Source organism: Aulonocara stuartgranti, assembly GCF_965226115.1.
Source record: "Aulonocara stuartgranti genome assembly, chromosome: 11".
Lineage (NCBI taxonomy): Eukaryota > Metazoa > Chordata > Actinopteri > Cichliformes > Cichlidae > Aulonocara > Aulonocara stuartgranti.
This window is the reverse complement of record NC_138947.1, coordinates 38293278-38321228: the sequence shown is the minus strand read 5'-3', so window position 1 is coordinate 38321228 and position 27951 is coordinate 38293278. Positions and strand designations below refer to the sequence as shown.

Here is a 27951-nt window from a genome sequence, read left to right as displayed (position 1 = left end):
ATCAATACACACCAGCAACACCAGTGTCTGTATAAAAATATGACAGATTAAACGATCTCTACATTATTTATATGCTCCCTTTACAAAGAGGAAAAATAGCTGATACATTAATGGCACGATGCCCATCTCTTTGAACGCAGTGTTGTATCAACAATAACAAAAACTGAAAAAGAGTCCTGCTTTCAAAACGTGGACTCTCTTCATCTTCATCATCATCATCAGTGCTTTCAGCGGGGGAAACGTTTCATCACCCATCCAGCTGACTTTGGTTTCAGCTTTCAGGGAGGAGCCTAAAAGAAGGTTTAAATGACAAAATCTTATTGAATACAGTTATAGCGGCGCCATGACAACGTAGGACAAATCTGTCAAAGGAGGCGCCGCCTGTAAGAGGACATGGAGTCTACATGTTTACAGACTTGTTCCATGTTTCAAACTTTGTTTCGTGGTTGGGCTTTTGATACTTTGTGCAGTTGGTTGCTGTGTTGGCTTGTTGAGTCATCTAAGAAATAAATGGCAAATGATTACGACTATTTTCGGTCATGTAATTATAAAACCAAAGGTATCAAAAACCGTTCACTGTTATTGGCCCAGGTATCAAACAGTTACACAATACTGGCCCAAAGAGTAAACGAACGATGAAGGCCTGAGACGGCACAAAAACAAAACGTGATTCCATATATTGTGATAATGTTTATGATGCACTTTGATATATAATCTCAACACAATGTGTGTTGGTATGTGTTTTCAGTACAAAACGTATCTTCTAAATAATGTTTTAATCCTAAATAAATATCTGCATGAAAAACAGTCCATTGAAATACATGATTTGCATAAATCACCTAAAAATGAAATGCTGGGTGCTGGTTTAGCTCAGTGGGATGAGGAGGCGACCACATGCTGCAGGTTCTCCCTCTGCACTCCTGTCAGTCTCTGCTGTGTCTCCAATGAAAGCTGAAAAATGAAATCCTGGCACAGGCGTGAAGGGAGATCTGGACCTGTTTAAGGATTTTCCCTGTTCATCCAGCAGAAGAAGCAGCTGACTGCAAAAGGGTCGTCTGTGGAGGAGGAAGGAGGTGGAGGCTGGAGACGGTCAAACCTGCAGACACTGCTCAGGCCATGGTATAGCCATAGCTCCCACAGTGCAAAGCCACCAGCAGGCGGTCCCTCAGGACCTCCTTGCTTGGGTATTCTGGAAGTTTCAGCATGTTGATACTGTGGAGGGGGTAAAGGCGCCATGACCAACACAGCAGGGGAACAGCTCATTCTTTACCAAAACAACTGCAGCTATATTAATGACCTGTATGCTTGGTTTGAAACTTTCTAAGAAAGAAATGATTTTATGTACTTTTCCCAGTATTTATTATATTTATATGTAATTTCTCTCTATTGGAAAATGAAGGGGGGATTAGCAAATGATAGCAGGATGGAAAAAAGAGATCTGTTTCTAATTACCAGGTACTCGAGGTAGGCAGCAGGTTGGAGGTGTACGGGACTGCAGCAATAGTGAATTTCTGTAAACCGCTCCCACCCATCAGGTAGGCAAATCCTCCATGAGGAACCCTGGAACTGGACGAGGATTATATTAGCACCATTCCCTTTAAAAGGCATTTACACGTTTCTATATTTAAAAAAACTGTAGAAGGAATCGAGCTGACAAACCTTCCCGTGACAAACTGAAGCAAGAGAACCCTCTCCTCCTGGGTCAGGCCCGTCACCACGTCCCAGAACCACTAGGGGGGAGGAAAGCTAATTAGCTGGCAGCTAAAGGACATCCTCATATTACTGACAATGACGAACTTCACTCTGTCTTTTCCTACGGAGCCATGAAGTAAACGTTTCCCTATAATCAGTGCTGTGTTCAAAATTAAGCAGAGCGTGACAAATACATGCGACGTGTAAACTCCATGTCAGCTTCACGTATTGTAGAGTAAAATTTTAATGTGAGAGGAAATCAGAGCAGGTGAAGAGATTCTCTGGTGAAAATTAGGAAACACTCGGTTTAAAGTGCAGTCACAGGCACAGACTCAGTGTTTTTCAGGAATTTCAAAAGTTATTTTTTATAGTTTTGCATTATTGAGTTCTTTTGCAATTCTTTACAAAGTACTCAACGAAAATGTGAAGGTGTCTCTGGTTGACTCAGGTCTTGTGTTCAAGGATTTGTTTCTTGTGTGGTAGCAGAGGGGCCCACCTGGATGACTGGCTCCTGAGTGTCGTATCCACTGGTGTACTCAGTGTTCCTACACCAGTCCTGCACATCAATCTCGGGCATCCCTGATAGTAGGAGCTCCTGTATGTGTGCACGTACACGCAGCGATGCAGCGACGTGCACACAGAGAGAAAAGAAAAGATACTAACTGAGACGAACACAACAGGAGAGCACAGAGCTCCTCCCACAGTTCAATGGTTGGTTGAGCAATACACTCACACATGCTCACTAGGGCTGCCACGATTAGTCACTAGTCACGATTACGTTGACTATCAAAATCGTCGACGACTGATTTAATAGTCTTCATTAGGCCTTCATTTCCCCAGATTTGAAGGATGGATCGGGTGTATACTTCGTGGCCCAACCTATCCCAGAATTCATAGCGCAGCCCAGCTCAGTTTCCAACAATGGCGGCAGCTAGTTAGTTTTAATATTACTCTTATTATTCTTTCTGGGTCACAAAATAAACGTTTAACATATTTTCAGGCGAGAATGTAGCTGTGTAAACCTCAAATATCTGCTCAGTTTATCAAGACACCACATATTTTCAAAAGCGCTCCGACGTTTTCGGAGACGTCTGTTACCCACTAGCTCGATAGCGAGCCGGGGGCGAGGCTAACTAGAGCCGTGAGAACACCGGACTCCCGGCAAATCGTTTTCAAACCCACCGCCGTCTTTCGCTGCTCAGGTTAAACATGATATATGAGTCACTTAGATAACTTAAAATGTTATTGTTTGGCTTATTTTAGTATTTTATTTGTTCCTGAGTAAATCTCTTTGGCTGAGATTAAAGTTTTTACACAGCTGAATAAACATCAAGCAGACAGCTGATCATCAGAAGTGTGAGATGCTCAGAGTTTACTCCGGTGTCCTGTTATATTTTAGATAGAAAGGAGTTTATTAAACTTCACCGAAACACTCTGCAAATTTCATTAAAATTTAATAAACTATCATCTTGTCTTTATTGTTAGTTAGCACCTGAAACACTTAAAGCTGTAAGCTAATGACAGTTATATAAGAGCAGATGCTGCTGGTGCAAGAAGCTGAACGTTTTACGTCCAATGGATGATCATCTGATTAGTCGTCTATCAAAACAATCGCTTGTGGCAGCCCTGATACTCACACACTGCAGTGTGAGTATGTGTGACTATGGCCATTTTACCAAACCCAAAGAAAAAAAAGTGTACCTGGAAGCAACACAGCACCTCCACACAGGAAGGCCCCAGCTGGATGGTGGATTTCATGCTGTTAAACCAAGCAGCCTAAAACCTCATGGTGTTGAGGTCTGAATGTGGTGCCAGTAAGGAAAGAACAAGGATAAAACTAACAAGAAGAGTAACTTGAGGAGGAGGACTAACCAGTTCATATTCGTCAAAGAGCTGAATGAGCGAGGCGGGGATGAAGGTGTGGAATCCCTGCAGGAATGCATTTATCTGAGGCTGGATGGCTCGAGTCATCCTCAGCTCTGTCACTAGCTGCACATACTCGGCCTAACAGAAGAGGCACACAAAGACACCAAGCCTGAAGAGATGCCGACTGACAGAAATGGAAAAGACAGAGTTTATACATACATGTCATTTTTAGCACTCTGCTTTAAGCAACAGCAACAGGGAACACTGAGGCACAAATAGCTGACATACAGTGTTACGCTTCATCCCTTCACCAACCAAATAAGTTCCTGCATTCCACTGACACTGGGACACGTCAGACTGTATTTGTGATGACTGACCTTGTTGTCCTGGGTGACCAGGATGCTGGTCCCTCCGGGTTTTAGTGGCACTTCCTCCATCGCTCCGAACACATCAGTCTCTACTGAGAAGGTGAGCTCCAGGCCCAGATCGCTGATGTCATTGTCCAAGATCCACTGCAGATTCTTAGCATACTCTGGATCGATAGAAGACACGTCCTGGTAATTCACAGGGATACCTGTGAAACGCACAAGACAAGACGTCACCACACAACGTAGCACTAGAAACAAAAACACTGGAGCCAAGGAGGTGATATAATCAGACATTTAAAAAAAAGTCATATTACACTATAAAATATGGGGAATTTGGACGCCATGTCAACACCTCATCCTCATTGTGCTCCTCATCCTGCTGAATCAGGGAGTGCATGGTCTGCACCAGTGGTTGTGTAGATGGTACATCGCCTGAGGCATCACACTGCCTCTGCTGGCTTGCTGTTTTCCCATAGTGCATTCTGACACCAGATGTTCCCTCAGGTGGGCGACGTAAAAGAAAACATGATTCATCGGATTAAGCCACTTTCTTCCATTGCTCCAGTTATGATGCTCATGTGGCCATTATTAGCATTTTTAGCGGTAGACACGGCTCAGCAGGAACAACCCTGACTGGTCTGCAGCCATGCAGCCCCATGTGCAACAAAAAGTGATTCACTGTGTATCCTGACACCTTTGCATCAGAACCAGCATTAAAACAGTACCTTATTTGTTGGATCGGAGCCTACAGGCATCACTCCCCACACGAATCAGTGTGCCTTGTCTGCCCATGGCCTTGCACTGGTTCTTTTGCTCGATGTTTCACTATGGGAATGACCTTGGCATGATCAGCTCCAGTGACATCGTGTGTCCATGACAGATCTGTTGAGATGTAGTCAGGGCTCCGCCCCAACATTCTAGCATGGCCAACCAGACGTGTTAGCTGGACTGTGCTTAATATGTCCTCAAAAGAAATGAACTCATAGTTACATTCTGTAGAACAGCAATCACATCGAAGAAAGCTGTTCCAGCAGTTTCCTGGTTTTAGTTAGCAGCGTACCCAACGTTTGTGTAACTCGGGCTAACGCATTATGGCAAGCCTTTTTAGTGTCTAGCTAGCATCAGCTTGTTAGTAGGCCACAAACCATGCTAGTGTCACACCACATTAGATGGTTAGCCGATTCTAGGGTTTGGCTAGCATTAGATTTGTCACTACCCGATCCGTACCGGAAACCCGATCCGTACCACGTATGTGCAAATCTTACGTCTCTTCTGCGCTGGCTAGTAGAACTCAGCTAACGCGTCATGTTGATTCTCACAGCAACTAGCTCGGCCTTAACCCCAGCTGCTAGTGCTTGCTACAAACAAGCAACCCTGGTGTGGCTTAGTTTCACCCCTTTCTGTTACCATGACTACGGCTCCTACCCACGCTGGTCAGACTGAAGGCCAAAGAGGCGTCATCCCACCCGTCCATTATGTGGTGCCCCGATTAAGAGCAGGGACACTCACCTGTGTACATTTGTAATGGCACTAAACATGGCCAGGCTTCTCTGGCGGACCCTCGAGGCTGCCCCCACTGTGCTGAGATGCCACAGAAGGTCTTGGAATGGAGGTTGAGAGTAGCAGGGACTAACTGACAGGGTGCCTGCTTGCCAGCTGCTACTGCTGCAGGTGATACGCATCATCTACGAGCCACCACGAGCTGGGCAGACATGATTGAGAAAGATCCCCCCCACTCTCCTAACATTTGAGGTCCTCCTGGATCAAAACATGGCTGAGCTGGGTGGTAAGGACACAGAGAGTGATGCCAACTCCAACCTCATCAACCTAGGGAACATGGAGGAGGAGGACTCCACGTTCCCTGCAGAGCAGTGCAGATCACCAAATGGGGCAGAAGTTGCACCCCCAGTAGACACCAACTTGTATGAGGTCTGAATACCTAGTTGCCAAGCTAGTAGTCCCATGGCCAGCAGCCTAAGATATTTAAAGGGGAAAACACAACCTGTGTGGTGGCAAGAGCCTTCCACCAGCAAAGAAGCTTCTACCAGCAGTCCCAGTTGGCATGAGAGAAATGAGGCACTTCTGTTCAACCCATTTTAAGAGCAAGCTTCTGACCCAGGGGTGCTGGGTCACAAGCTGGATATCCAAGAGATGGGTGAGCTCCGGTTGACCAAACCCAGGGCGGCAAGGCAATCTCAGCTTCTTCTAACATATCTCTGCCCAGGAAGACAGATCGCCTCAACACATTCTTCCTATCAAAGGATGCACAGGTATATATGTAAGGATAAGCGAGTTTGGTGTGGAATAACTTGACTGGTCTACACAGGCCAATCCACAGAGTCCTGACCTCGACCTGACAGAACACCTTTGGGATACGTTGGAGACTGCGAGCCAGGCCTGCTCATCTAACATCTGTGTGTGACCTTACAAATATGCTTCTGGATCAAAAATTCCCATAGACCTCATGGAAAGCCTTCCCAAGAGTTGAAGCTGTTATAACTGCAAAGAGTGAACCGACTGTATGTGAAATCCTATGGATTACAAATGGGATGCCACTCAGGTTCATATGCATATTAAGGCAGATGAGCTAATATTTTTGTCAATACATTAAATTAAAGGCGTGGGACATATTAAAGTGTTTCTGGATATTATCACTTACAGTCTAATTTTTCCACAGATCCTGGAGAAACATTGAAGGGACTTTCTCATCAGTCTGGTGTTTGGTGCAAAACTCAAACTTTATTACTTAAAGGTAGGTAACATCAGGTATTAGCAACCAAAGTTTCTTACCGAGTATGTGTTTGTAGAATGAGCGTGTGAAGTAGATGTTGACCAGCTGCCGGTGGTACAGAGCGAGACCCAGAATCTGACCTGCGAATCGAAAGTAGTTCAGATGGTCTGGGTTCACTGATGAGTTGCTGTTGGGTTGAAACGTTGTACCTGTGGATCATAGACACAATTTGTGATAAACAGGTGTGTGTGTGTGTACGGTAAGTACACTTTGTTTGTTTCAGCGTCTTAGAGAGACTCATCCTGAGACACTTGCGTCTGCTGGTGGAGCCCTGGCTGGACCCCCTGCAGTTTGCTTATCAACCCGTATCGTGTGGAGGATGCCATCATCTACCTGCTGGACCAGGCTTATTCTCACCTGGACATTGTTGGGAGCACTGGGAGGGTCATGTTCTTTGACTTCTCCAGTGCTTTTAACACAATCAGACCATCACTGCTGGGGAATAAGCTCACGGAAATGCAGGTGGACGCCCCACTGGTAGGTTGGATCACGGACTATTTAACAAGTCGACCACAGCATGTTCGGCTGAAGGGCTGCCACTCAGATAACATCCCGAGCAGCACGGGGGCGCCGCAGGGGATGGTCCTATCACCCTCCCTCTTCACCCTCTACACGTCTGACTTCAGGTACAAGTCACAGTCATGTCATCTGCAGAAACTCTCTGATGACTCAGCCATTGTGGGCTGTATCAGACGGACAGGAGGAGTGCAGGAGTGTGGTGGACAGCTTTGTTGAGTGGTGTGAGCTTAACCATCTACAACTTAACATCACAAAGACAAAGGAACTGATCATGGACTTTAGGAAGCAGGCTCCTCCTCCTACCCCTGTCACTATCAGAGGGGCTGATGTGGAGATCGTGGAGGACTACCGGTACCTGCGGTAAACACTGTAAACTGGACTGGACCAAGAACACCAATGCTGTCTTTAAAAAAGGGCAGAGTCGGCTTTTCCTGCTGAGGCGGCTCAGGTCCTTCAATGTTTGTAGGAAAATGCTGACCATGTTTATCACTCTGTGGTGGAGAGCGCTGTGTTCTTTGCAGCTGTGTGCTGGGGCAGGGCGGTGAAGACAGCCGATGCCAACAGGCTGAACAAGCTGGTTAAACGGGCTGGTTCTGTCCTGGGTGTCAGACTGGAGAACCTGGAGGAGGTGTCTGAGAGGAGAATGCTAAAAAAGCTTCTTTGTATCATGGACAACCCCTCCCACCACATGCACGCCTCCATGATGGACCATCGGAGCACACGCAGCAGAAGACTCATTGCCCCGAAATGCAGAACTGACCGCCACAGGAAATCCTTTGTGCCGGTGGCAATAAAACTGTACAACTCCTGAGGATTAATAACAAAGCTATTCTGTTCCCATTCAGACCGTGCAATATCACCAACAGTTGTTTCATGTATTTATTCATTTGCACAACACTATGTCACTTTTAGAATCACCTGCACTGATAGCTAAGCTATTTATTTTTCAGGATACAGTTATATTGTTACTTTGTTACAGTTATTTGATCTTATATTTTGCACTATCCTACTGTATATTACTGTATACTAGTATTCTTATTGTATATATTGTATATCTTATTCCTCTGCTCCTCTGTCTCTCTTGCTGCATTGAGCATGTGTATGACAAAAGAATTTCCCTCGGGATAAATAAAGTTCTTCTTATCTAATCTCATCTCTCTGGCATTTATTCTCTCCTCTCTCTCTCTAACACAGTGCTCTTGCACAGCATGACTTTCATGACTTAATGCATTTTGTAGATTAACTTGGGAAGCAGTCGTGCATTTTCCTCTTACAAATTTGTAAATTATGATTCTACAGAGGCAGTCGCCATTGAGCAAGTATTGGGGAGCCATGCTAGTTCCTAAGTGCGACTAAACTGTGCCTCATCTTGTCAAGCACGTCAGTACAAAATGATCTTAATAGCAAGCAGTGGTCACACAAACATGGCATGAGCTCATTCTGTGGATCACTCTGTACACCTGAACTCTTGTGATTTAAAGGAAAAATGCCACGTACCATCAGCTGACTGAGTGAACAGAGCGTAGTCTGGGTTGATGATCTCATTGGATAGAATGTCAAACCACTCCCGAACTACACCTTGGCCCTGAAACACACACACACACACACAGACACACACACACAGACACACACACGCACAGTACTCTGCGTCTTTAATACAAACTACAATACTACTGTTTATACTGTTAACAGCTGAACTGCAGACAACTCACCATACCCTCCTCGCCATGGAAACGAACAGCAATGCCTTGTTTGAGTTTTTCATTGGTGGACTTTGACACCATCTCACAGCTACTCCTAAATATGGAATCTGATGGTGATATGGGGAAATACAATTTATATTTTGTCGAACAAACGTTTTCATACAGATCTTCGGTTTTATGACGGTTGAATGTTATTTATTAGGGTCTTCTTGTCATTTCCCATTCAGCTGGTGCACATTTTGGACCAGTTTGTTCGACCAATGGTATTTTGAACCTTCAATGGCCCAACTGCTTTGGGCAGACCTGCTGTATGTTTCCACGTTTGTTTCTGTGTTACGACACTAGTAGACAGAGTTTATTAGATACTTTGTTACCTTTTATCATGTTACTTTAGGTTTTACACCATACAACACCTTCAACTTGCCAACAACCCTCACATGGCCACATTCACAATCTCATTCCGTATGCATAACCCTGCAAATGACATCAGCGACTGGACACGAGCAGCTTAGGTGTGTCTGTACCTCTGTGGATGAGCAGCACATCATTCTCATTGACTGGACGATGAACCATGTCAGAATCCGGCTGGCCGGCCAACAGATGCTCGTAGAACCACTCACACCGATCCTTAAAGGGCTGACGGGAAGACAAGACTTTATTTCACACTGCACAGCACTTTCTCAAACTAATTATCACTTGGCTGTGTTTTCAATTTTAAGGTTGGGGAATTTTTCAATCCGAGTTGATTCCTCAGGAAGTGTTTTGTGCTGAAACACTCATCTGTAATTCAGAGCCAAGGCCATTTCCATAATATATGCCTTTATTCTCCAAGCACCGAGGAGTGAAAGATAGAGTGCACTGAGAGAGGAATAAGGAAGCCTGTAATTAAAACAAGGACCTACTCCCAGGTGAGCTATGATCCATGGACTTTCATGCTGCAGCTCAAATATAAATACTAAAGATAGGATAATTAATATAACTCAGAACAGCCATTAAAAATTAATGAAGCTGAATAAACTTTTCTTAAGACAAGTGTTCTCGCCGTGAAAGGAACACTTGATCATGAAATGACATGGGGTCACTCAAAGTCTCACAGGACTACAAGATAAATAAGGTTTAAATCCATCGGCCGGGCGGGACCTTTCTGTTGGCGTTTGTACATCCTGCCCTTGGTCTGAGTGTGTTCTCTCAAGGTTCTCCAGCTTCCTCCCACAGATCACAGAAGTCCACTTTAGGTTGAGTGGTAGTTCTAAATTGGCTGCAGGTTTGCGTACGAATAGCAGTCTGATACAAAAAAAGTCAGGTACAAAAAGTCAAATGTGAAGACGGACTCTTCAAAATAAGTTATTTGGCTAAAGAAAACAAAATTGTCAGTGTTTTTCTAAATAATATCACACTGATCCAACTTTGAAACAGTTTGCTTAGCACTGACTTTAACCACGAGTTATCTGTCATTCAACTTTTATTGTTTCATTTATATCAGAATAACAAGCAGGCTGGCTACAAAGATCATTTTCTTCTTCTTTTTCAAGCACCTTAAAGGATCTGTTGTCAACAAGTTTTGACAGTGTCTTCTAAGCCTAATGATGGTACGCTAATGAAGTCAGGAGACTCAGAGAGTAGGCCTGGCTCACAACCTCTGCTGTAACTAATCACAAAGCTGTTCTATGGGGTTGAGGTTAGGACTCTGTGCGACCAGTCAAGTTCTTACAAACAAACAAACCTGCTCATCCATGTCTTTATGGACTTTGCTTTGTACACTGGAGTGAGTGATTCAAAAGACCTCTATGAGAGAAAAACGTAGGGAACAGTTCGTCCTGCCCAGGATAGGGTTACCAGGGAGCCTTCCAGGAGCAGGGCATGGGGAGGGTGCCTGAGGACGGGCAACTGGTGGCCAGGCCTTAGCCCATGGGGCTTCGCTGGGCATAGCCTGAAAAAGGGCATGGGCCCATCCACCTGTAGGTCCACCACCCGCAGGGGGTGCAGTAGGGGTAGGCTGCAATGTGTGCAGCAGCCAAGGGTGGAGACCCTGGTGGACTGATCCCCAGAGTTGCCTTTGGTGAGAGGTGATGGGCAAGGGTGGGTATCTGTAGTATCCCCTCGGCTTGCTGCCTGTATGTTAGGGTTTTGCCCAGTGGACAAGTGGGTTTGTTCCCTGTGCCTTTGGGTCGGGGAACGGGTCCTGACTGTTGTCTGTGCTTATAGACCAAACAGTTCAGAGTACCCGGTCTTCTTGAACCCCCTCGTTAGGGTGCTTGAGGGTGCTGCACCTGGGGAATCCGTATCTTACTGGGAGACTTAAACGCTCATATTAGCAACAGAGAACTGAAGTGGGGGTGAGTGGGAGGAATGGTCTGCTAGATCTGAACCCGAGCAGTGTTCTCAAACGACAGTTTGTCTATAACAAACACCATGTTAGAACACAGGGGTGTCCATAAGTGCATGTGGCACCAGGACACCCAAGGTTGCAATCGAGGTTGTAATCGTATCAACAGATCTGCGGCTGTATGTTTGAGACACTCAGGTGCAGAGAGGGGCTGAGCTGTCAACTGATCGCCACCTTGTGGTGAGGTGGGTCAGTAGCGGGGGAGGGCGCTGGACAGACCTGGGACACCTAAACGTATAGTGAGGGTGTGCTGGGAACACATGGAAGAGGCCCACGAGCTCGTTCACAGAGCTTCGTTAGCATTCTGAGGGAGACTGGGGACACTGAGTCCAAACGGCCCATCCTCAGCACCTCCATTGCTGAAGCTGTTGCACTGAGCTGCAGCTGCAAGGTGGTTGGTGCCTGTGATGGTGGTAACCCCGAACCAGATGGTGGCTGAAGCAAAACCCGGGTGTGGGAAGAGTTCAGAGAGGCCATGGAAAAAGTTTTTTGAACTTCCTTAATGAGTTTGTGGCAAACCTTTAAGCGACTGAGGAGGTAAAGGTGGTGCTCTGACTGCAATGAGTGTAGTGTGGGTGGAGCGCTGCTGACTTCAACTGAGGATATTATCGGGCAGTAGAAGGAATACTTTGAGGATCTCCTTAATCCCACTGACACATTCCTGTAGAGGAAGCAGAGTCTGTGGATGAGAAGGATGACTCGTCTATCACAGGGGGCGAGGTCACTGAGGCAGTTAAACAACTTGTTGGTGGCAGAGCCCCTGTGGGAGGATTGCCCTGAATCCCTGAAGGCTCTGGATGTTGTAGGGCTGTCTTGTTTGTATGTTGTAGAGGCATGAATGCCTCTGCTGCTGCCCCTAATACCCAGCCTCAGATAAGCAGAAGAAGGTGGATGGATAACTTATAGATTAATTAATAAATGTGGGATCAAGAATGGGTGGTAGGGTCGTCAGTGGGGTGAGAATCACAAAATACTGGTGATAATGAACTAAAAAATGTCAGGAAGTGTTACCACCTGACCGAGAACTCCGGGGCTTTGCCATGGAGAAAATGAAAATCAGAGCTGATATAGAAGAAGAGATGCAGGTCTGCAGGTTTGCACCGTGGGAAGTCGGATGAATGTTCCAAAGACAAATCTTTTGAATACTAGTACTGCTGTACTTATTCTTAGGGACACTATAGGACACACTATAGGAAGGAAGAGAAACTATTCAGCAGAAATAAAGGGCGGTTTTATTAGCTCATCAAAATTATTTAAGCTGTTTACAGACACTGAGCTGCACCACTGCCTCTGTAGGCAGAAGTGGGGCTAATGATGGCTGCCTTTATCTTTCCAGGCAGCTCTCTTTCTCTCTTGTACATAATAGGTAGTCATATATTTATTCGATTATGTCTTACCTGGCCTTTAATGATATGCATGAAGCGTGACATCAGCTCTGGACATTCAAGGAGAAAGTGGAAGTGGTTAAAGATGATCTTTGGATTTCTAAGGAGGAGGTCCAGACGGAAATATAAGGGGAAAAATGAGAGAACAAGGAAATGAGAGTGGAAATCAATTCAGAGAAAATACGTTTCTGGATCAATTCATACTTTCTAATGTTTATGTTAAAGAGCCATGTTGACTCACCTGATAACGAAACACTTGAGCACATCATCATTGTTGCAGACAAACTCAATGAAGCGGGGTGATGTCATTCTGGGTGTGGAAACAGAGAGAGGTCAGAAGGTACGAGAAACAGAAACCAGAGAAAAGACAGAGCAAACTGAAATGGGCAACAGCTCACTTCATGTCAATAACAGTCCACATTTCCTTGTTAATTAAGCATCTTTATAGATCTAATCCATAAATGTCCACTAATAGTGTGGGAGCAAATGGGATGAAGCATGGCTGCTTCCAGTGGAATCTGCCTCAGATCAGTCAGTCTGACCTGACATGAATGTGAAATATTTCATTTCGTTTTAAAAAGGAAGGTTTGGGGGAGCTATGTCTTCTGAATTCAATCTGGGAGCTGGTTTCACAGAGGAACCACAGCCTGATGGCTGAAGGGTTTCCTCACAATCTAAAGTTTTGACCTGTGTTTTGACTTACAGATAGATATTTGGTTCATAGTTTGCTATGGGTGCCTGCTTCAGTCCTTAAAGAATCAGTCAGTTTTTCCATGGAGTGTATTTCTTCTGATCTATACAGCCGTGATCTGTCCTCGGAGGATCACATTTATCCTCATTACGGCTTTGTTACTTACAATAGTAAAATTCTGAAGCGATGTATATCTTTAGGTTGGGTAAAAAACATCATTCTAGGTTTTGCAGGGATATCACAACCAAATATGTCCTTGAAAATTAAGAGAACTTTATCCCAGAATGATTGCAGATTTATATACAACCATTAATATGATTGGAATTTGGTATCCGTATGGTCTCCAGGGGTTTACTTTTTACATGTGAAGTAATAACGAAACTGATTAAAGTATCTTCATCTTTTAGAGCTGTTTGGAGATTTCCAGTCACTTCCCGACAGTTTCAAGCTCAGTTCTCTTTCCCATTTGAAAACATTTGATCATTACACATTAGCAGCATTAGCAGTAGTTGGATGTAGCAGTAGTATTGTAACAGAACTACCACAGTAATAACTAATGATGAATGATAAGAAGAAAACTGAACACTCTGGATTGTATAGCTGCAGGTCTATTTGATTAAAACTGATATTTAACAGTCTCTATGTCAGCAGATGGCCGCCCCTCCCTGAGCCTGGTTCTGCCGGAGGTTTCTTCCTGTTAAAAGGGAGTTTTTCCTTCCCACTGTTGCCAAAGTGCTTGCTCATAGGGGGTCATATGATTGTTGGGTTTTTCTCTGTATCTATGAAGCACCTTGAGGCGACTTATGTTGTGATTTGGCGCTATATAAATAAAATTGAATTGAATTGAAATGATGCCATCTGATGTTTACTACCATTGGATCTGACAGAGGGATGCAGAGCTCATACCCTTGGGGCATCTGACAGGAGCAACACATGTAGAAAGCCTGGATAACAGCACTGAGTCGACTGGCTGTCATGGAGATGACGTCCTCCCCGTCAGCATACGCCTCTGATTCGATGACAATCTGATGATCCAGCAAGGAGGGAAGCTTTGGCGTGGACCCATCATGTTCTGACTCACGCTGTTTCAGAAGCAGAGAGGCTATATCGCTGCTGGAGGAGGAAGATGGGTTCTTCCTATTCCTTTCCAGCTCTGTAGAGATGAGCACCAGCCACTCATCCAGGGAGTGCCATAGTAGCTCCAGAGGCTGCAGGGTGACAGACAAGGGACAAGAGGCTTGAGGAGGGAAACAGAGGATGTCTGCAAGTAGGGCTGGGCGATATGGCCTAAAATCCATATTGCGGTATAATTTGAAGCATGTGCGGTAACGATATATATCGTGATATATTCTTTTCCTCTGTATAACGTATTTTACACACTATAAGGTGCACTTAAAATCCTTTAATTTTCTCAAAAATCGACAGTTCGCCTTATGTATGAATTCTGGTTGTGCATACTGACCTCGAACCAATTTTATGTGGTACACGGCGCTCAGAAATCTGAGTGTTTTAGTACGACTTTGGTAAGTTATGAAGCCGCAGCACTTGATGGATTGTCAGAGCGTTAAGGCTACCGTAGTCAGGAGCCTCGCGGAGGAATCTGGGTCCTAAACTCTGTCTGTTTCAGGTCCCAAAGTCAACCGAACACTGCAGCATCACTGAGAGTTAAAAACTGTCTAAATTCTTTCATCTTTAATAAAACAATCAGCATTGCTGCTTTACCAGGTGTAACAATTAATAAATTATGTTTTCATGAATGCCTGGATGTTAAACTTAAATTTAACGGAGTTAGAAGTTAGCAGGAAGTTAGCTCGCTAGTTTCCACCTAAACATGATATAGCATGTTCTGACTGAGAGATTTCTGAAAAAATTCAAACGTACAGCTCTGCTATCACTTCCAACATAAATGAAGACAGGAAACTAAACAGCAGTGACGTTTGTAGGGTTACTGAAGTTGGGCTAGCTGGTATATAATGATGTGCTACTTGACTGCTAGCAACACAGCTATGTTAGCATAACTGTTAGGTTGATTTTGATAATAGCTGCCATTATTGTACTTAAATTTGTAAACCTTGCCTTAAACTGCATGTTTAGATATTATTCTGTTCCTCCCCTACACATCTAGGGTGTGGGGGAGGTAATTAGTTATAGTGTTTAACTGCAGGCACATCCTATGTAAAGGTTCTGTGTCCTTATTTAGTGAGGATGTTTACTTCTTGCCATTTAGGGGCTCGCCTGTGCTTGTATATGGTGAACTATTAAAGTTAAGCCATGTACAGGGTGAGGGGAGGACGTTCACTCCTTTCTGGTGTTCTGGCATACCTCATATACATCTTAAGTTCATGGGAAGGTTGCATCTTGTCTTGTGATATATGGAGTGTATTCCTTTGCAGACAGCATAGTGTAATATCGTTAGGCCTGGCTGAGCAGGTTTCACAGGGTCATATTTTGACCCACACACAACGACAGGCTATACTCTGTTCTGTCACAGTACGGCTGTGTGCAGGCAAAAGTAGGACCCAAACGCAAACTCACAGAGACAAAAGGTAAACTCAAAAAACACAGCTTTATTGCTGGCGTGGAGTGGGACACGAAAAACAATACAAAATAAACTAAACTGGGAAAACTAAAGCACAAGGAGCCACAGGGAAAAATCACACAGCTATGATGGAGACTACGACACTGACAAAGAGAAGCACAGGGCTTAAATACACAGAGGGATAACGAGGGAATGAGACACAGAAGGAGGGCACAGCTGGGAGAAATCAGGACTGGACGAGACAGAGACGCAAAACTAGAAACACTCACATGAGGCATGGACCTTCAAAGTAAAACAGGAAGTATCACACAGAGACGCGAACTAGACACAGTGGAGACAGCAACTAAGAAACCGAGACAAACCATAAGGCAGAGGTCTAAGAACCAAAATACACAGAGGGAAATACTCAGCTTTGAACACAAGAGACTAGACTAGAGGGAGTAACAAAAGACCAACCATCCACAATACGAGGTTAGTCATTAATATACTGCAACAACATGGGAATACAGCAGCTGCCAGAGGATTCAGCATTAATGAATCAATGGTACGGAAGTGGAGGAAGCGCAGTTTTTAGCTTTCCCCATATTCCAAAAGTGCTTTGTCTCTTTGCTATTATGGCATCATTTGCAGATGACCTCGCTTGCAGCTGCCATGCCTTTGACCAAAACAGGCGCAGCTTGATGACACCATCAACATGCGCTATCGCGGTAGAGCGGTATAGTCAAAATCTCTAAATTTCTATTGTTTCTACCGTATACCGTTTCTACCGCCCACCCCTACCTGCGGGTTCTATAAAGCTTAATTCAAGACTTCAGCTAGCTCAGACCAAATTAACAGAAAGCTGAAATGATCCAAATTACATTTATCCACCTGTGCATAATCCATGAACGTTATAACTCTACTACATGTTAAAGGAAAGAGACGGAGACTGAAACGACATTAAGATGACTCTGTAGATTTTACTCTAATTAGGTATAATCAGCTGGTTCAGTCCGACTGATGGCCTATAAAAAGTTGTCTCATTATCAGGTTGTCATACAAGAAGCATCTCATGATGGGTTAAACCAGCGAGATCTCTCAAGACCTTTGCAACCTTATTGTTACAGAACATACTGATGGCATCGGTTATAGTAGATTTTATAATAAACTATTGACGGTTCCAGTGAGCACTGCTGAGGCCATAATCTTTAAGTGGAACAAACGTCATTTCACAATAAACAGGCCATGACCAGGTACCCCCTGCAAGATTTCAGACAGAGGAGTGAAAAGAAGAGTGAGAAGAGTTGTCCAAGAGTCAATAACAACTTGTGGGGAGCTACAGAAAGACGGGGAATCAGCAGGTACAGTTGTTTCAAAGCACATTTAAGGTTTGCTGAACAACATTTAGACAAGCCTGTGACATACTGGGAGAATATAGTCTGGTCAGATGAGACCAAAATTGAACTCTCTGGATGACCCATGTTTGGAGGTCAAAAGGCACTGCATATCACCCCAAAACACCATAGCAACAGTGAGGTTTGGAGGTGGGAACATCATGGTGTGGGGCTGTTTGGCAGGATATGGCACCCTCATGCTTTATCTAACTGAAGGAAGAATAAATGGGGAAAATGTACCAAAATTTGCTGCCATTTACCAGGATGAAGAGATTCAATGAGGCTGGACCTTTCAGCAAGACAGTGATCCAAACGCACATCCAAGAAGACTTTCAGTTAGTTTCAGAGAAAGAAGACCCAGCAATCACCTGGCATTCTATTCTACTCTAGCACTAACTGCCAACTTTTACCTTTCAAAAGAACAAAACTTTCCAGTTGTACTTTCCTTTTGTTCTCTTCAACAAGAAATACAAAAGTCTTTGTACGCTACCAGATGTGTTACCTTAAAAACTTGGCTGCGTGGCGTCTTGTTTCCATTGTAGCCCATGTCATTGCCAGTGTTTGGTGATGAAGGCCCCAGGCGGAACACATGGCAGAAAATACGAACAATTCTCAGCAGACTCTTCATCTGCGCTTCATAACTGCTAGACAGGCTAAGAAAAAAAGACAGGAAATAAACACACCTTAGCACTGATTAACTATTGTAGTAGCTTGTAACAAATGCATGAACCTGGATAAGATGCAGTGTTTGTTGGTCTCCTTGTGCTGGGTCTTTTCTTGCTTTATATCTATACACCTTTAAATAACTCTGAGTTACTGAACAGCCTTTTTCATGACACTCAAAATTGAGCTCAGGTGCATCCTGTTTGGAACCACCTTGGACCTTGGACTAGGGCAAAAAATTCATCTTTCAACAGGAGAACAACCCTAAGACAGCCACGATAACAAAGGGTGGCATCGAGACCACTCCGTGTGTGCCCTCTGGGCCCCAGCCAGAGCTCAGACTTGAACCTGCCTGAAAATTCTAGAAGGATCTGAAAATGGCTGTGCACTGATGCTCCCCATACAAGCTGACAGAGTTTGAGAGGTTCTGAAAAGAATAATGGGAGAAGAAATTGCCCAAAAATAGGTGTGAAAATATCCAAAAAGGCTAGACATCCATCCATTTGCTTCCGCTTATCCTTTTCAGGGTCGCGGGGGTGCTGGAGCCTAACCCAGCTGTCATAAGGCAGGAGGAGGGGTACACCATGGACAGGTCGCAGGGCTAACACACAGACACAGACAATCATTTGCACTCACATTCACACCCCACTAACGGCATATCTTTGGACGGTGGGAGGAAGCTGGAGTACCCGGAGGGAACCCACGCAAGCACGGGGAGAACATGCAAACTCCACACAGAAAGACACCGAATTGAACTCTGGACCTTCTTGCTGTGCGGCAACAGTGCTAACCACCGTGCCACCGTGCTGCCCTTAACAGACAATTGCTTTTAATTATTGCTATGTTTATACTCAGTGGCTTAACTATCCTTGAGACATGTATGGGAGTTGATGTGAACACACTTGTGCTAATCTGACTATTTGAACCAAGTCTGGAAAATCTAGCCATAGATGAGAGCAAAAGGTTAAACCCATTTATAAAACCGTGTCTGTTCCCACTACATGAAAAGAATCCTTATAGACTATAGTGAATCAAATACTCCAGCAAGCATGAGTCAGGAAGGTGACCAAGATCCCAACAGTGATATCTTCTTCTGACCAAGTTAATGGCTGAGTATACATAAGTATACATTCTCTTAATGATAAACACATTTAAGTCCAAGAATTCTATCCCTACAGCAAGGTATATTCTGCTATAGAGGTCCTTCTCCACAACACAGAGAGTGAAACTGGTCACTTAAAGAAAGAAGGAACACACGTCAAATACAGCAAGCTTCTTAAAAGGTTTTTCTTTCAGCATGATAATGACCGAAGGTTCAGGGCAGCGCTTGCATCAACCACTAAGCCAGCATTAGCACAACTCTCAGCTGCTGTGTTCTTCTCAGTTTGTCTTTACTTTGGACATTTTTCCCAGTGGAAAACAGTTGTCACACTTATTAAAGGCCTGAACGCGTACGTGTGTACCAGCAAAGTGGGGATTAGTAAGTGAGATTAAGAGAAGTTGAGCAGGACCAAGTAGCCGACATGCCTTACCCCACTGTCAGAAAACACAAGTTCCCGCTGGTACCTTTCAACCTCGCACACTAACTCAGGATCCTTCCCTACCAGGGAGGTGACATTCCATGTCCCAATCGATTTGGGGGATCGGTTTGCAAGGGCTGCCGCCCGACACACATTGCACCCAACCTGTATGGCGCCTCCTGCGGGTGGTGGGCCTACAGGAGGATGGGCCCATGTCTCTGTCTGTTACCAGTTTCAGTTAGAAGCATAGATTCCAGTTTATTAATAATAATGTTGTAGTTAATAATAAATTCATTTTTTCTAAGACCTAACATGAGGAAGTTTAAGTTTTAAATTACAGCGACACATTGACACACTGTGTTTAATGGGATAAACTGTCCAGATTTTGGTGAAACATACTCAAATATATGTAATTTTACCTGAGAAGCTTGTGTCCATTGGTGGTAGCCACTTCTGCAAGACTGGTCAAGATCCTGTGGTAATGACTATCACTCTGCTGAGAGACATGTTCCAGAACCTGTCTGAGCTACACAAACACAAACACTCGTAACTAATCTAAAGTATAAAATAGATTTCTGTGTGACATCAGATACAAATTCTGATACCATGTTCTCTTTAATGTCATTATTCTGCGTCATCTGGATGAGGGTCAAGAACAGCCTGCTATGGTGCTGGATGAGAATCTCACAGGTTTCTCCATATCCTCCCTGAGGGCGGCAGAAAAAACTCAAAGCAGAGTAACACAAACCAAACGACGACAAAATAGGAAGAGAAAAAAAATACTCAAAAATGAAACACTCACCTGCACACAGACATCCAGTGGAGTGATTCCATTGTTGTCAGCGATGTACTTGGCACCTCGAGAGAGAAGGATCTGGGCTGTGTCTCTCTGGCCGTGGCTAAAGAATAATGCAGGATGAGTTTCAATACAGCTGGATTCAAACGCAAAGCTAATCTGCTGGTGCATTTGTAATCCCGAAGACTCAAGATGAAGTGTAAAAGAGCTACGAGTACACTCAGTATCACTACTATTATTGTTATTATGACTGATGACATTACCTGCAAGCAAAGTAAAGAGGCGTTGCTCCAGAGACGTTTGGTCGGTTAATGTCAGCTCCACTTTCCAGAAGACAAAGCACCGTCTGAACAGATGTGATACATGCTCATATCACATACTGGAAATATTTATTATTAGAACGAGAAAACAGGAGCTCAGCAATCAGTAACACAACAGAACTGGTTTGCAGTGCACTGGGGATTTACGTTGCCAAATGGTTTCTAGATACTTCCTTTATGGCTGCAGATGTAATTTTCAGTCTGATGGAAGATTTCAGGTTTGAATTTCATTGAGAAAAAATGTTTATCAAATAAATGTCTAGGTATTTAGTATTCTACGCTATTGCGTGTTGAGCAACAGGTCAGACGTGTCTGCCATGGAATGAATAAGATGAGACCAGATGAGAAATCGATAGATTAGCTTTTGAATATGGCTTGTAAAATATTTACAGTTGTGTGATCTCCTACCTGGGTCCACCTGAGTTGTCCATAACAGAATACTCTGACCACACGTATGGACCCAGCAGATCGCGCAGACACTTCTCCCAACATGTTACTCCAGAAACACGAGGAGTCACTCTCCATGTTAACCCAATAGTTTCACAAATCAGAGAAATGGGCGATGAACGATGCGCTGACACTCGCTAGATTAGTTCTGCCGGTCCTGGCTAGTGCTCCCCCCCGCCCACAGCATCCGTTCCACAGACTCCCGGTTCTTACGGTGAACCCGCCCAGCTGGGTTGCTGCGGAAGTTTTCCCAGGAACCACAAGTAAACGAGCAGTCTGTGGTCTACTGGAGTGATAAGGCACTGTGAGGACTTTAAGGTAAGATGGGGCCTGATTATTCAAGATCTTGTTGAACCAAAGACAATATACTGAACAAATGAACGAAGATGCAGACAATCATGCACACACCTGGAGCAAGTAATGTGATTACTAAGAGGCTGCTAAAGCTGACATGTGCTGTTTTGATCCCTGTGCACTAACAAGCAGTTTATATATGTAATTAAAAAGGTTGCTTCTAATTTGCTTACTGTTTTGTGTCCGTTTTGACAGGCTACATGTAGCGCTGTCTGGCCCATGGCGTCTTCAACATCCACATTGGACACATGCTGGACCAGATCATGCAGGAGCTCTGTTCGCCCATTTACTGCTAACCAGTGGATCTACATTAGAGGTTACAGTGTCACTATCTCAACTACAGGAGTTCATTAAACATCAATCATTTATGATTTACCAAGAGGATTCAAGTCAACTCACAGCAGTCAGGCCTTCATTGTTACAGATATTGACGTCAGCATTATATTCCAACAGTTTCCCCATACACTTCTTCTGTCTGAGGGAACAGTACAGGAAATGGTTTAGTGTCACTGGGCCTCATTTACTAATATTTACAAGGAAATGTTCTTACCCCGTGCAAAAAATTATTTGCACATTAACATGCATATGTTAATAAATCAGAATCTTTTGGGGCCAAGAGCCTTGTACAATCTGCACATTAGGGGTGGCTGTAGCTCAGGAGATCTAGCAGGTCATCTAATAATTGGAGGGTTGGTGGTTCAGTCCCTGCTCCAGTCTACATGCAATGTATCCTTGGGCAAGATACTAACCCCGAGTTGCTCTCAGATGCATCCATTGGAGTAGGAATAGATTAGAAAGCACTTGCATAGAAAAAAAAGTATTGACATGAATGGATGGAATAGGCAAGTTGTATAAAGTGTTCTGATAGAGTAGAAAAGCACTATATAAGAACATGTCCCTCCATTTCTTTATATAAGGAAACACATTTTGCTCCAGGCGAAGCAGAAAAAGTTGTAAGAGTGAACCCTGCACCTCTAAGGCTTCATTTAGATTTCTGCCAGTAATCTACATTGTAACATTGTAACAGGAAACCCTACATCATGAGCTTCGACGTAACCCGAACTGCAACACCTGAGAAATGTGACTACATGTCGGGTTGACGTGGCCCCAACTGTTGTGATCGACCATCTTCCTCCTGTGCACTTCTGGCTTCTTTTATTCTGCAGGTTTGTCAGTGAGAGAATAATCAAGCTACAGTTAAACAAGGTTAGCCTGCACTGTTCCATGTAGTGTTTTGGTTTCTTTACATTCATTTTTTGTTTTATTATAATGTTGAATCTTTTGTGGCTTGTTTTATAAAAGTGTAATTAGACTAAAAGGTAAAAATAAAAATTTATATTGTTACAAATGTTAACAACAATAATAGCAATGTTAGTAACAATATTAGTAGTAGTAGGATTTATTTTAAAGACTTGCGTTTAAATTGAGAAGGCAGCCAGGTTAACATTTGCTCACATGGATGATCAGAGGGACTGTTTCTAAAGCACAAATAGATTCTGGTATGAAATATTGATAAATCGCTGATTTATGCTTGAAACGCTTTAATACATGACTTGACCACAGATTTGTGGTTGTCATTGGTCTTTCATCAGCCTTTCTGTTTTACAGATTTAAACCCCATGACTCAGATTTTTCCATCTTAAGGTCCATCGACTAGAAGTAAATATGCATAAAGATAAAGGCTTATGAAAAAGAAAAAGAAAGTGATTCATCCAGTTTCTTCAGTTCCACTCAGCATTTCATAAACAGTCCTTACAGCACCAATCCCAAAAAGTTGATTCAGACTGAAGACGTCACTTGACAACACCTGAACTTTGTAAAACACAAAAAGAAACGTCATGATTTATTTTAACATTAGGTAGTCAGCTTATCTATAATAGAAAACAGTAGGTTGATGGTTGGTAGCACTGAGAAGATTGCAATTCGAAATCTCTCATGAAGCTCCACCTAAACGAACAGCATGATGAGAAACAAAGTGTCCTGTAACACATGAGCTAAAAGTCCAGTATTGAGACACCCTGACATGAACAAAGGTGTATTGTAGTAAATATAACAAGACAACATATCAGAAATGAACATATAAACAGATTAAATACAGCAACACACCCATTCCTGGCAGCAAGATGCAGAGGGGTGCAGCCTGAGATGTCCTGATAGTTTGGATTGGCTCCTCTCTTTAGCAGCAGCACCAGACACTCCAATGAGCCACAGCTGTACACAGAAAACAGCGTATTTAGTGCAGAACAACAGACTAGGCAACTCTCTGCATGTACACTGAATGAGAGACTGTTTGTCATCTGTTTGACAAACTTGTGATTGTGGTACGTTACTTTTTTAGATCTTTTTCACTCTGTCAGAACGACTCATGATTTAAGAAGCGGGACAAAGTTGTTTGGACTTTATAAATTATAAATTAAGAGGGGAAAATACTTTTTCACTGCACTGTATTTCACTGAGCAAGCACCATTACTAGGAAATGTGCAGACGTAAAGTGGGAACTACTTATGGCCTTGGTGTTACTTTTTGATTCCACTAAATGCTTACCAGAGACTGAACCAGTGACAGCAAGCTGGACAGGTTTCTGCTAGCATCACATTAACAGGACTTACAGCACAACTTATTCCACAGTTTAGAGTTTATTTTGAAACAGAAATCGTTTAAAAAGGACTACTTTAAAGAACTCTTTGAAAATATTCAGCAAAGTAAGTAACTAGGAATTGAATGTCACAGTTACATTTGTGATTACAGCTGTAAAGTCTCTCTTACTTGGCTGCGATGTGTAGCAGACTCCTCTTCACTCGTCCAAAAGCATAATTCACATCAAACTTGGAGTTGAGCAGCAACTCTGACACTGATCTGAGGGAGGAGTGAACATGTAAAAACATGTCAATCCTTCTGCAGCCGTAGATTAGATGTACTGCCTAAAGTAAGCAGACATACCATAATATACGTTTCCATCTAATGCACAGTGAGCCAAAACGAGCACATAAATAAAAGTGAATGAATTAGTGATGAGTACAGTCTGCTCCACGTGTACCTGTGCTGGTCTGCCATGACCATTGGCATGAGTGTGTACACCGCTGTCTCATTGTCTGTGGTGAAAATAATGCAGAAAATATCAGTGAAAGCTAACACCTGACAAAGACATTACGATTTATTAGCAACGATTCATCAAGGAATTTGAATGACTTGATTACAAAAATCAATTGTTTCCTACTGGAAAATGGGTAAAAGGAACTTTATTTGATGTCTTAGTTTAATTGCATGTATACCTTTTTATGTGACATTACTGTACTGAGACCGTTTATTTGTTTTCTCATTTAGTACAACATTTACTTGAAAAGCTTTCGTTTTAATATGACGTGTAACATACCAGGGGAACACCACTGGAGGGATAAAACAATCCTTCCAAAAACATTCACTTGTGTCTAACACAGTCCAACATGTCCCAGAGGAGTTGAGCTGGGCTGGAATTAGGTGACTGAAACCATTAGCACATGACCGACATCGTTTTCATCCTCGTGGAACCGTTTAGCCTCGACAGGCTCGGCGTCAGCTGTCATTGCTCACGTTAAAGCTAGGAAAGGTGAGTGATATTCCATCATGAACAACAAAAAAGGTTTACTTAAATAAAGTTCAGAGCGAGGTCATCAGCAAATTGTTGTTTATTTCCCCTCAAAATCATTTGTTTCACTACATGTATTTTACCTAGTCGCCTGCCAAACCAATCATGAACAGCACAGCTCTGAGTGGCACAAAGCACCTGTTACCTTGGAGAGACAGTAGTTGATGCCTGCATTCACCCTCTCACTCACGTGAGAAACAGCTGTTCATCTGGGGTTTTGTTTATTTTATTTTTTTCATTTCAGTTTTACTTATATGGCGCCAAACCACAACAACTCTCAATTCGAGGCACTTTATGCCCCGAGTATTTTTTTTCCAGGTGCCTCTTTTCAGTCCTGATGTAATTACCTCTGTCCTTTGCATGTCATTAACCTGACTGTACTTTACCTGATGCTTCTACTTTGTGTTTGGTCCCATTTGCTGTTTGTGGGCGCTCTGTCCTCTCCTTCCCTTGGCTCTCAAAAGGCCACAGCAGCTACACCTGCGTTTGCTGGAAGTCTCCTCCTGTTTCATCTGATTGCTGCGGATTCAGTGTAAAATCTTGGCCACACGACATAAAGCGCGTTGAGAGAACTGTTGTTTTGAAATTGCGCGTTATAAATAAAACTGAAATAAAAACCTGAATTTTGTGTCATTTTGAATCTTTACAAAGGGAAACTACGTTTTCCAAGCAGCATTGGTGCCTGCACCGATCAACACACACACGTAATAACTGATGGGGAGATCACTTTTGTCCATTATCTAATAAATGAATGCTCGGTCATACTGCATCGCTACCTTCCGGGAGTTCCACGGTCCTGGCCCGGCGAAGAGACCGGGTCAATCGACTGAGCTGTACGTTGAGCTGCTCCATCGCCCGTTCCATCATAGATGGACGGTCCACGGGGTTAAAACTCGGGGGAAAGCCTTGGTCGTGGGGTCGGTATCTTTCTAATGCGGTTGTGTTGTTATCTGGTGTCTTCCATTGGCCAGACTGTACACAATGATTTATGAAGCTGTTATTGCCATATTCCACACTTCCTGTTGTGATGACGTTCAAACGCAATGCACTATGGGTGCATTTTGCTGTGAACCGGAAGTATCTGCGTGGCGACCATAATCAAGGAGAAGGGTCTGGCTGCAGCCACTGGCTGGCTGTGTCCCAATTCAGGGTCTGCACGCTTGAAGTACGCGCACTACGCGTACTACGTACGGTGCGTACTATAAGTACGAGAAGTGCGGAAGTGAGAGGCTTGTGAAATGGGACGGTATACGCTTCGTCGCGCTGTTCAGGTTGCCTAGCAACCATGATACTAACCGCGACACACGTTACATACAGCTTTGTTTGACAGAAATGAAGGAGAAAAATGTTTTGTTGGTCATTCATTTTTGTCATGACATCACTTTGATTAGCTGAGTATCTGAGGCTGAGACCACAGGACTGTAAACATGATTGTTGGGCTTCATGTCTGTGCTGAACACTCATTTAAGATTAGCTAGTAAATGACAATTAGTTAATGTTGCTCATGAGACTAAAGTCATCTCACTGTGGTAATGTAAATATAATATGGCCAATATTATAGTATATATATATAGTATATATATATAAAAAAAACACCCAGCACGCCCCTGCGGGCGGTTTATCCTTCAAGCTCGGGTCCTCTACCAGAGGCCTGGGAGCTTGAGGGTCCTGCGCAGTATCTTAGTTGTTCCCAGGACTGTGCTCTTCTGGACAGAGATCTCCGATGTTATTCCCGGGATCTGCTGGAGCCACTCGCCTAGCTTGGGAGTCACCGCACCTAGTGCTCCGATTACCACGGGGACCACCGTTACCTTCACCCTCCACATCCTCTCGAGCTCTTCTCTGAGCCCTTGGTATTTCTCCAGCTTCTCGTGTTCCTTCTTCCTGATATTGCTGTCATTGGGAACCGCTACATCGATCACTACGGCCGTCTTCTTCTGTTTGTCTACCACCACTATGTCCGGTTGGTTACCCACCACCATTTTGTCCGTCTGTATCTGGAAGTCCCACAGGATCTTAGCTCGGTCATTCTCCACCACCCTTGGGGGCATCTCCCATTTTGACCTCGGGACTTCCAGGTTATACTCGGCACAGATGTTCCTGTACACTATGCCGGCCACTTGGTTATGGCGTTCCATGTATGCCTTGCCTGCTAGCATCTTGCACCCTGCTGTTATGTGCTGGATTGTCTCTGGGGCATCTTTACACAGCCTGCACCTGGGGTCTTGCCTGGTGTGATAGACCCCAGCCTCTATGGATCTTGTGCTCAGAGCTTGTTCTTGTGCTGCCATGATTAGTGCCTCTGTGCTGTCTTTCAGTCCAGCTTTGTCCAGCCACTGGTAGGATTTCTGGATATCAGCCACCTCCTCTATCTGCCGGTGGTACATACCGTGCAGGGGCCTGTCCTTCCATGATGGTTCCTCGTCTCCCTCCTCTTTCTTGGGTTTTTGCTGCCTGAGGTATTCACTGAGCACTCGGTCAGTTGGGGCCATCTTCCCAATGTATTCTTGGATGTTCGTTGTCTCATCCTGGACTGTGGTGCTGACACTCACCAGTCCCCGGCCCCCTTCCTTCCGCTTAGCGTACAGCCTCAGGGTGCTGGACTTGGGGTGAAACCCTCCATGCATGGTAAGGAGCTTTCTTGTCTTTATGTCAGTGGCTTCTATCTCCTCCTTTGGCCAGCCTATTACCCCAGCAGGGTACCTGATCACGGGCAGGGCGTACGTGTTGATGGCCCGGATCTTGTTCTTACCATTCAGCTGACTCCTCAGGACTTGCCTGACCCTCTGCAGGTACTTGGTGGTTGCAGCTTTTCTAGCGGCCTCTTCATGGTTCCCATTCGCCTGCGGGATCCCCAGGTACTTGTAACTGTCCTCTATGTCTGCAATGTTGCCTTCTGGTAGTTCAATCCCC

General features: G+C 44.0%; 1 protein-coding gene across 2 annotated transcripts; it reads right to left on the bottom strand.

The window, feature by feature from the left end:
• Positions 1-52: 52 nt before the first annotated feature.
• Positions 53-26460, bottom strand: hace1 (HECT domain and ankyrin repeat containing E3 ubiquitin protein ligase 1). 2 transcript variants are annotated; one of them, XM_082550422.1, is made up of 24 exons: positions 25815-26460; positions 24451-24505; positions 24180-24269; positions 23520-23624; positions 21813-21888; positions 21587-21718; positions 20556-20638; positions 20299-20395; positions 20102-20203; positions 19916-20022; positions 17816-17966; positions 14308-14609; positions 12952-13020; positions 12723-12810; positions 9464-9575; positions 8949-9046; positions 8734-8821; positions 6717-6866; positions 3936-4132; positions 3565-3696; positions 2189-2287; positions 1660-1730; positions 1453-1566; positions 53-1212 (listed from the first exon to the last, which is right to left on the bottom strand). In XM_082550422.1, the coding sequence occupies exons 1-24, from the start codon at positions 25903-25905 to the stop codon at positions 1110-1112; spliced, it is 2712 nt and encodes a 903-aa protein (XP_082406548.1). In that variant the 5' UTR covers positions 25906-26460; the 3' UTR covers positions 53-1109. The 2 variants fall into 2 exon arrangements, with proteins under 2 accessions (XP_082406548.1, XP_082406549.1); XM_082550423.1 differs by lacking the exons at positions 21587-21718; positions 21813-21888; positions 23520-23624; ... (1 more) ...; positions 24451-24505; positions 25815-26460 and adding an exon at positions 21021-21470.
• Positions 26461-27951: the final 1491 nt, after the last annotated feature.